The sequence below is a fragment of the Plutella xylostella genome, chromosome 22 (genome assembly GCF_932276165.1).
Source record: "Plutella xylostella chromosome 22, ilPluXylo3.1, whole genome shotgun sequence".
NCBI lineage: Eukaryota > Metazoa > Arthropoda > Insecta > Lepidoptera > Plutellidae > Plutella > Plutella xylostella.
In genome coordinates, this window is record NC_064002.1 from 120,962 (window position 1) to 130,295 (window position 9,334).

At 42.7% G+C, this 9,334-nt stretch overlaps 1 protein-coding gene across 1 annotated transcript; it reads left to right on the forward strand.

Moving 5' to 3' along the window:
• Positions 1–2,697: 2,697 nt before the first annotated feature.
• Positions 2,698–6,379, forward strand: LOC119694939 (silk gland factor 3). Its single transcript, XM_038122619.2, has one exon. It carries the CDS (start codon positions 2,918–2,920, stop codon positions 3,968–3,970), a length of 1,053 nt encoding a protein of 350 aa, XP_037978547.1. The 5' UTR covers positions 2,698–2,917; the 3' UTR covers positions 3,971–6,379.
• The last annotated feature ends 2,955 nt before the right edge of the window (positions 6,380–9,334 follow it).

Here is a 9,334-nt window from a genome sequence, read left to right on the forward strand (position 1 = left end):
AATGAAGTGTTTCGAATACAAAAACCACTTTGAAAAATACACTAATGAGCAGATGATACTCTGCGTATAATGAGCTCACATTTAAAAAATAAAAATAATATGAAATAACTATTTGAAGAAACAATATTCTATTAACTAGTTGAGAAATTTTATTATTGAAATATAAGGGTAATTAAATAAAACAATGTACTCCGTAAAATTAAAGTAATATGCATGCATTTATTTCAATCAAATGAACAAAAAATAAAATAAGACGCTTCAGTCAACTAAAAAAAACTTCTTATTAATAGTAAGAAACATTGATAGGTATCAGGAGCCGTACTACAACTCACAAGACTGCAACGATTCGTCGCTTAATATTGAAGTTGCCCTCTCTGTATTTCCAGTCGCTCACTTAGTAATTCCAGTCGCTCACTTAGTAATTAAGTCGCTCGGATAAAATTTTAATATCTGAAATGGATATATCACAATCCACTTTTTGTAAGCTCGTTCTGGATTTTATTATAAATCAATATTCGTCGTCAGTTTAGTTAATTTTTCGCTTACTCAAATTCATACCGCTCAAGTTATTAAAACAATATGTCATCATCAGTCGCAAAGTTTTTTTTTGTTCGCTCGTTTTATAATTCCCCTTTTTTTATTTAATAAAACGAAGCTACGATACTTCATAATCTACACTGCTTGACAAAGGCTTTCAGGTAGCTATAATATGTGGATTGTTTTTCTTAGAGGTGGAATCTTTTATAACATAAAAATTTTGCTATCTTATTTGCAATTTGTAAATTAGTTTACTCACTCACTCTGGATGGCTCGTTGACCCAAAGTGCATCTTGGCCTCCGCTACCAAAAGTTTAGTTTGTTTTCCTAATAAATAAATAAAAAAAAAATCTGTGTCTCATCCCTCAGATTGCTATAAAATGTGCTAGGCATTGGATGATGCCTGCTGCTGTGCATTTTACGAACTTACACATTAATGCTTTATTTTTAGTTCTTAACGAAAATATTTAAATTAATTTTAAATGATATAATGTACTTAAATATTATGCATAATAATTGCGTCGTTTAAAAGTTGATTTGGCACGATTTTGCAATTTAAATAACTTATATGATTACATTTTTATTTCTCTTTAAAAATATTAAGTATTGTAGGGTAAGTAGTACTAATTTTGGCCATGCCCCAATTATTGATGTTTCAATAAAAAAAATATTAATTTAAATTTGACGACCGAATGGCGTAGTGGTTAGTGACCCTGACTACTGAGCCGAAGGTCCCGGGTTCGATTCCCGGCTGGGGCAGATATTTGTTTAAACACAGATATTTGTTCTCGGGTCTTGGGTGTTGATATTTATATTTAGTATCTATCTATCTATGTATTTGTGTAGATATATCAGCTGTCCGATACCCATAACACAGGTTCTACCTAGCTTGGGGTCGGATGGCCGTGTGTGAGATGTCCCCACATATTATTATTATTATTATTATTATTATTATTAAATTTATGTTATTTTTTCTGCGTACACTACAAACAGCTGCATTAGTACGGTAACGACGCGACGTGTCTTAAAAAACGGCTTGATGGTAAATTGTAGATATAGCAAGATTCTCTCCTTACATTTAGTTTATTAATCGATCTAGCTCACAAAGTCCGATATCCAAAAATTTTGCGCTGAGTTAATTGATACTAAACAACTAACTAGAAATATAAAAAAATAAGTTTGTGTAAGTACCTAATTAAACAAAAAAAAATAGCAGGAGAATAAATGGAATGAAAATGGAACGCAAAATAAGGTAAATTAGTTTTATTATTTCTTAGTAGGTACTTATTTAAAAAAATATATTTAACCATCTAACCCTAGCTACACAATAGGTATGTTTACGAAGTTGATACTAAATTATAATAAGGTGAGTAGACTGAGTAGTTACCTATGTAGGTGCCTAATCAAATTGCGATAATAAAATACCTACCAAGTATAAAATGTTAAATAATGACAACACAATTTTAAGTTGGTAGGTAGAACCCCATAAGATTATTTTATTTTTCTATGACCTAACCTAATAAAATAAAATATTAATCTAAGTTATGTACCTACATTAATAAATTTATTAACTGTCTAGTTAGATACATATTTTTATATTTATGTGCCTAAAGTCTAAACACAGTTAAAAAAAAATTAAAATTTAATGTTCATATTTTTTTTTAAATTAATTTTATAACAATCATAGATAAAAGGTATTACTTAATAATGTATTTTACTGGTTGAAAAAATCTTATAAGAATAAGAAAAACTATCTTGAAAATATATCCAGTATAAGTATAAGCTTTTTAAATTATATTGCACAAAAATTAAATATCATAAGTAAGTATAAGTATTTATTTCCCAATATGATATTTACTTTTCTATTTTGTAAATAAGGTAAAAACAAAGTACCCAAATATCTATCTAAAACTTGAACATTTCTTCAATAGAAACAAAGTTTCATCATGTGTAAGTGCAAGTAAGCAGTGAACATGGCGCTACAGGCCGTCGGTAGTGAGCTTCGCTCGTCCGCGCTGAAACGCGAGCCACCTCCAGCGGGCGCGGGGCGCGGGGCGCGGGGTAGGGCGGGGCGCAGTAATTACACCGTCATTAGCGGGCGGCGCGCGGGGCGCGGGGCGCGGCGCGGGGGGCGCAGGGCGGGGCCGCCGGCGGGCGCGCCGCGACTGCGCGAGCCACCGCAGTCCGCTGAGAGCTGCCGCCGCGCGAACACGCGCATGTCGCTCCGCGCTCCGACGACCGGTGATGTGAGGTGGCCTCCGCCGCTACCGCAGTGCAGCGCGATACACGCGCAGTTTTCGCGAACAAAGGCGCCAGTTGAAGGCTCGAGAGCCTTCGAGCCGGCAAGACGCCGTCCACCGTGGACCTGAGGTACGGCGCCATGGCGGCGACCACGTACATGCCCGGCGAGCTGGACCTCGGCAACCTGGGCGGGTACCACGCCGCGTCGCCGCGCTCCGCCGAGCCGGCCGACATGAAGTACCAGCACCACCTGCAGGCGGGCGGCTCGCCCTCGCCCGGCGCGCCCGTGCTCAACCCCTGGGCCTCGCTGCCCCCCGGCGGCGGCGACCCCTGGGCCATGCACTCGCACCACGCGCACGCGCCGCCCGACGTGAAGCCGCCGCAGCACGACCCGCGCCTGCACGGCCACGGCGCGCACGGCTGGCACGCGCCCGTGGTCTCCTCGCACTACGGCGCCGGCTCGCCCGTGGCGCTGCACGCCGGCTACCCCGTGCCCGTGCACCAGCACCACATGCTGCGCGAGCACATGCAGCCCAGCCCGCACCACGCGCTGCACCACCACCACCTGGAGCGCGACGCGCCCGAGGAGGACACGCCCACCAGCGACGACCTGGAGGCCTTCGCCAAGCAGTTCAAGCAGCGCCGCATCAAGCTGGGCTTCACGCAGGCCGACGTGGGGCTCGCGCTCGGCACGCTCTACGGGAATGTGTTCTCGCAGACCACGATATGCAGGTTCGAGGCGCTCCAGCTCAGTTTCAAGAACATGTGCAAGTTGAAACCGCTGCTGCAGAAGTGGCTCGAGGAGGCGGACTCGACGACGGGCAGCCCCACGAGCATCGACAAGATCGCCGCGCAGGGCCGCAAGCGCAAGAAGCGCACGTCCATCGAGGTGTCGGTGAAGGGCGCGCTCGAGCAGCACTTCCACAAGCAGCCCAAGCCGTCGGCGCAGGAGATCACGTCGCTGGCCGACAGCCTGCAGCTGGAGAAGGAGGTGGTGCGCGTGTGGTTCTGCAACCGGCGGCAGAAGGAGAAGCGCATGACGCCGCCCAACACGCTGGGCGGCGACATGATGGACGGCGGCATGCACGGCCACTACGGCCACGACGTGCACGGCTCGCCGCTGCAGCACTCGCCGCCCGGGCTGTCCCCGCAGCACGCGCTGCCCGGCGCGCACTCGCTGGCCGCGCACTAACAGTTCGCCGGGTGGGCGCAGCCGCCGCGCTACTACGAGCCGCACTAGCGCCCGCCCGCGCCACTGTACATAGCCGCTGTACATACCGCCGTTCCCACCTGTACATAGACTGTGCCGAGCGACGTGTGACGAGTGGACCTCAGACGATTCTAAGTTTAAGTTGTTCTTTAATTTCGTCGCGCGACCGACGATCCGGTCCCAGTGAAGTCATTAATTAATTATGTGAGTAATGTTTAAGATCGAAGCCAGTAATCGTTTATATTTTACGTAAAGTCCGCCGCGGCATTCGTGCGGCCGGGCGGACGCCGCGCCTCGCCGCGTCAGTCGCGTCGCGCCGCGTCGTCCCCGCGGTCAGTGGTTCCGAGTGATGAGTTTCAGTTGCACGGATATATTGTTTAGCTAGATAGTCTAATTGATAAATAAGAGCTTAAAGACGAAGAGGAACCCGGCGAGACGGGCGAGGCTGCGGGCTGCGCGTCTCCGGCTCGGTGAGTACCCGCGGCTAGCGGCCGCAGCCCGCACCCCTGTACGCCATTCATTTTGTAAAGGACGATTTCATCGAATTTATTTATAGATATTATAAATTAACGATGTTCATACATGCCTACCTGTCTGTAGGGAGTCATTGTGGTGTGGATTAAATTTAAATTGTTGCTATTACTGTAAATTTATGATTAGTGATGAGGATGAGAGTAAAAAATATGAATCGGGTCGATGCTTCGTTTTGTAACATAATACGAGTGAGTCAATAGGTGCAATTTTTATTTAAATTTAAGTGTTTGAATCTGCCCGGCGCTGTCGATGCGACCAGGGTGAGCGCGCGGCCGCTGCGGCCCGTCCGTTGTTGTTAGCGGCCCGCGGCTGGCCGGGCCGGCGGTGCCCCGGGCGGACCCGTCCGGGCCACCCGTCCGGGCCACCGCCGCGCCCGGGCCGGCCCGCGGGGCGCTGCGGGCCCCAGCCCCGCCGCGCGCTCACCGCGACTCACTCTGTATCTCTATCTGCCAGCCGCGTCAAACAAACGTATGTCCGACACATAATTTATTAAAAATATTATTAAAAGAATGCAGACACGATGCCAAAATGGTTTTATTCCTGTTTTTTACTTGTTTTGTTGTTTTTTCGTTTGTATGTATTTGTGGCCAACCTTGGTACTTAATACTTGTAAAAATAGGTATTTTTTCTATATAAAATAATGTACCTACAACGTATATGATGATGATATATATTAAAAAAGTTCTTTATAGAAATTGAAATATGGAAATGACTTTTATTGATGTCCTGCAACATTGCCATACATTTCGTTCCTCGAGAGCGATCCATACAAGATTGAGGCTAATGTCACAGAGATGGTGATGGCCCACCTGTATATACCAAATGCTAATTTAAATCGCAAATGCGTCAAATGGACTGTTTTTTGTTTATTCCAAATATTTTCCCTCGGGAAACTAATCATAAAGCTCAAAATGTTAATATTTATGATATAAGTGTAAGAAACAATATTTTTATCACAGTGCACGTAATAAATTGTATTTAATACAACATTATTGTTTTCATATAGTTTTTTCAGCACTTGTGCTATTGCTATTTCTCAAATAGAAACCAGATATACCAAATTAGATCGCAGTTTATCAAATTTACTACGGTATTTTCCTTTTTAAACATCGTAAAATAAATAGGTCAGAATCAAAACAAAAAATGTGTCTGCTGTATGTGTTTTGTATTATTTGTTGAATTTATGAACCTCGGGGCACTAGGAGCAGGTAGAAACCAAAACATCGTCACAATCACAAATGATTTGATCTCGCGAGAGATGCCTTCTGCATTTTATTTTAAATGGTTTTACTTATCATTTCAATTCATTTTATTTGTTTTTGTTTTAGTATAAAGCCACCATTGCAATGATCACATTACTTATACCAATGTGTATTTGTCCAGATTTAAATGTAACGCCAATAAAAATCATAACAATATAAATAATATGTTTTGCAATGTTAGTCAGTCACCGCTCACTGTCAGCGGCCCGGTAGGCCTACGAGCCACGCCGCCGCCTCAGAGCCGTCGGTTCCGCGAACTTGCTCATGCTCAGGTAGAATTAATAAAAAAACGTTCAGATATTTAATAACATTCTAAGGGTTAATTGATATGATGTTGGTGTGTGTACGCATGTAAGTAGACTCAGGGTTTAAATTGTAATAAGATCGTAAATTATAAAACTTCGAATGTGTTTCGAATGCCTAGTTTATTAATAAAGTGAGATATTTTTTTATAACTTGTAGATAAATGTAAATATATCTTATGCAACAAATATATTATAGGTAGATATAGATGGTACTACAATAGACGAATTGTTAAATTCTGTAAACTATAATTATTATTGGTATTAAAGACTGTTGCAGTTGATAACAATGACTCGTACTTTTATTATTTTAAAAAGTTTAAAATTAAACTTTATTATTATTTTGGATTATATTATAATACAATAAATATATATACGGTAATACACATAATATTCACAGAAAGTAAAAAGGTACTACCTGCAATACAATTTAATTACAGGAAATACTCAAAAACTATAATAAATATAAAATATTACTATCTAGCAATCATTGTAACATAGTATTATAGTGTTCAGTATTTGCCACATAAACATATTTAGAGCTGTATAGGTATAAAATCAATTTGTTTTTTTAAAATTAAGTTGAATGATACACGATCAATGTCGCTGATATATCAACGAAGAAAAAACAACGATTGTTGGTTGATATGTCTTAAGTTTTTTGGGTGCCATCTACCTTTTGAAGGCTGCTAAATAATTCATTTACACGAAAATATCAATATTCAACTTTCATGTGATATACTCGTTTTTGTTCAGCTGAATTCACTTATCACGTGAAATGTCCTGTCGTTGCTTTCTCTACAACACAAGAAGTGAGTGAGTTTTTGCGACATATCGCGCAAAAAGTGATCGTGCAATGTGCGTCGTAGTGCGGGTCCCGCGCCGTCGTCGTGGCGCGTCGCGGCGCGTCGCCCGCCGCCGGTCGCATTCCTACACTCTAATGAAGCGTTGTAGTGAAACGTCCCGTAATATAGCATAGCAACTTGCACCGCGGGTTCACTGCTACAAAATCATTTAAGTACAATGAATGAATCTAGTACCTCTATTTCTTTTGTTAAAAATAAGTAAAATATATACCTAATTCTGATATATAATACAGCACCAGGAATTAGGGTAAAACAGACTCACTTATTTCATTATCGACTTAGCAGTAATTTACTATGATAAAACTAACCAGACGTAATGACGGAAACATTTATCAGGTAGGACAAAGACATAACAAATAGTCGACGGTGTATTTGTTGCCTAGTTTTCGTCAAGGCTGAACATTAGTTTTCCAGCGTCATGTAGAGCCGCGGCCTTCGTGTAGAGCTGCCGGCTCCGGCCGGGTCGCTGACAGTGACGTTTCCGTGGTACCGAGTGTTTTACCGCAACCTACTTCTGCATAGAGACAGACAGACGTTTTTTGTTGAGGACCGACCGAATCTTTCCCAGAGAACTTAGTGTGGCTGTCGGTTTTTCTGCGTTTTGGCCGTAAAATATGTATTTAAAAAGCATGCAGCGGCAGGTGCGGCGGAGGCCACGGTTATCGGCGCGCGCATGTTGGATTAAATTTATAGGCTCGTCACAGCGCCGCGAGCGGTCCGCCGCTCCGCCACACATCTACCTACTATCTTTTTATTTCGTATAATTTTGTTTTACGACATTGTTTTGAAAAAACAACAACCAATGAAGTGTGAAAAGTAACTCAAATGCCTCTATTTTGTTAAACTGAAACCTTAAGTAAAGTTCTAGTACGGTATTTATGTTATGCTAAAACTCTACGACCTGAGATGCTTACAGACGGCATTGTAGATGTAAATTATAGTTATTTTCAGTCTAGTATAATGTGTATCATACAGTTATAGGACACCAACCTAAACTTACGAAATAGAGTTAAACATTGACAACAATAAATCATTTTTGTAAGTATATTTTTTGGTTTTATTTATAATCAACGCATACTGCATTAGTCACAGGTAGTCCCCTGAGCAATTTTTGTTTTATACGTACCTACATCCATAACTATCCGTGACTAGCCCTCTCGCGCACACTTTCGTACTAAACTTATCGTAGAAATTACGTTCTTTTTTAGTTAAATTTTTAGAAAAAAATACAAGCTTAGTTATAAATCTTTCATGTCTATTAAATTAGGTATCATCTAAAGTTAACAGCATGTAGGTGGGTACCAGGCAAGAAGTAGGTAACAAATGAACGCTTGTCTATTACAAAAACAATCACAACGTATTAGTGAGTTGTAGGCCGAGTGCAAACGCGATAAGAACCGGCCTGTTTAATCATGAAGCGGGCAATTACAGAGGAATCAACTATCGGCGGAGTTTTTTACGTTAATTACACAGAGTACGGAGCAGCTACCACCGCGGTAGATAAGTGAAACACAACGTCCTCGCGCAGTGTGAGACTATCGGCGGTAAGCGACTGGCTAAACATCAACGAGTTTCTATGCCTAAAGCCATTTCAACATTTAATCAAAGTAATTGCTCTCTCTCTCTCTCTCTCAGCCTTCCGTAGTCCACTGTTGGACATAGGCCTCTCCTAACGATCGCCACCCCAAACGGTCACCCGCCATCTGCATCCAGCGGCTTCCCGCTACCTTCCGCAGATCATCAGACCAACGGGTTGGGGGGCGACCGACACGCCGTTTGCCGACACGGGGTCTCCACTCCAGAACCTTTCTACTCCAGCGGTCGTCGGCTCTGCGGGCTACGTGGCCAGCCCATTGCCACTTCAGCGTGCTAATCCTTTTGGCTATGTCGGTAACTTTAGTTCTCCTGCGGATTTCTTCATTACGAATCCTATCTCGCAGGGACACGCCTAACATAGCCCTTTCCATAGCACGCTGAGCAACTCTGAGCTTGTGGATAAGCCCTTTGGTGAAGCACCACGTCTCGGCTCCGTAAGTCATCACTGGCAACACGCACTGATTGAAAACTTTTGTTTTCAGACACTGAGGTATGTTTTCAGTGAAGATGTGTCGTAATTTCCCGAACGCTGCCCATCCGAGTTGGATTCTACGAGCTACCTCTTTATCGAAGTTGGATTTTCCTAATCGGATCACTTGTCCTAGGTAGGGATACTGATCAACAACTTCGATGGTGACACCTCCTACAGTTACGGGCGATGATGAAACATGTTCGTTCGACATGACCTTTGTCTTGTCCATGTTCATTTTCAGCCCAACTTGTTTAGAGGCATCATTGAGGTCTGTGAGCATTTCGCCTAACTCCTCCAGCGTTTCCGCCATAATA

Coding starts and splice junctions, on each gene's coding strand:
- LOC119694939 (XM_038122619.2), top strand. CDS start 2,918: ATGGCGGCGACCACGTACATGCCCGGCGAGCTGGACCTCGGCAACCTG.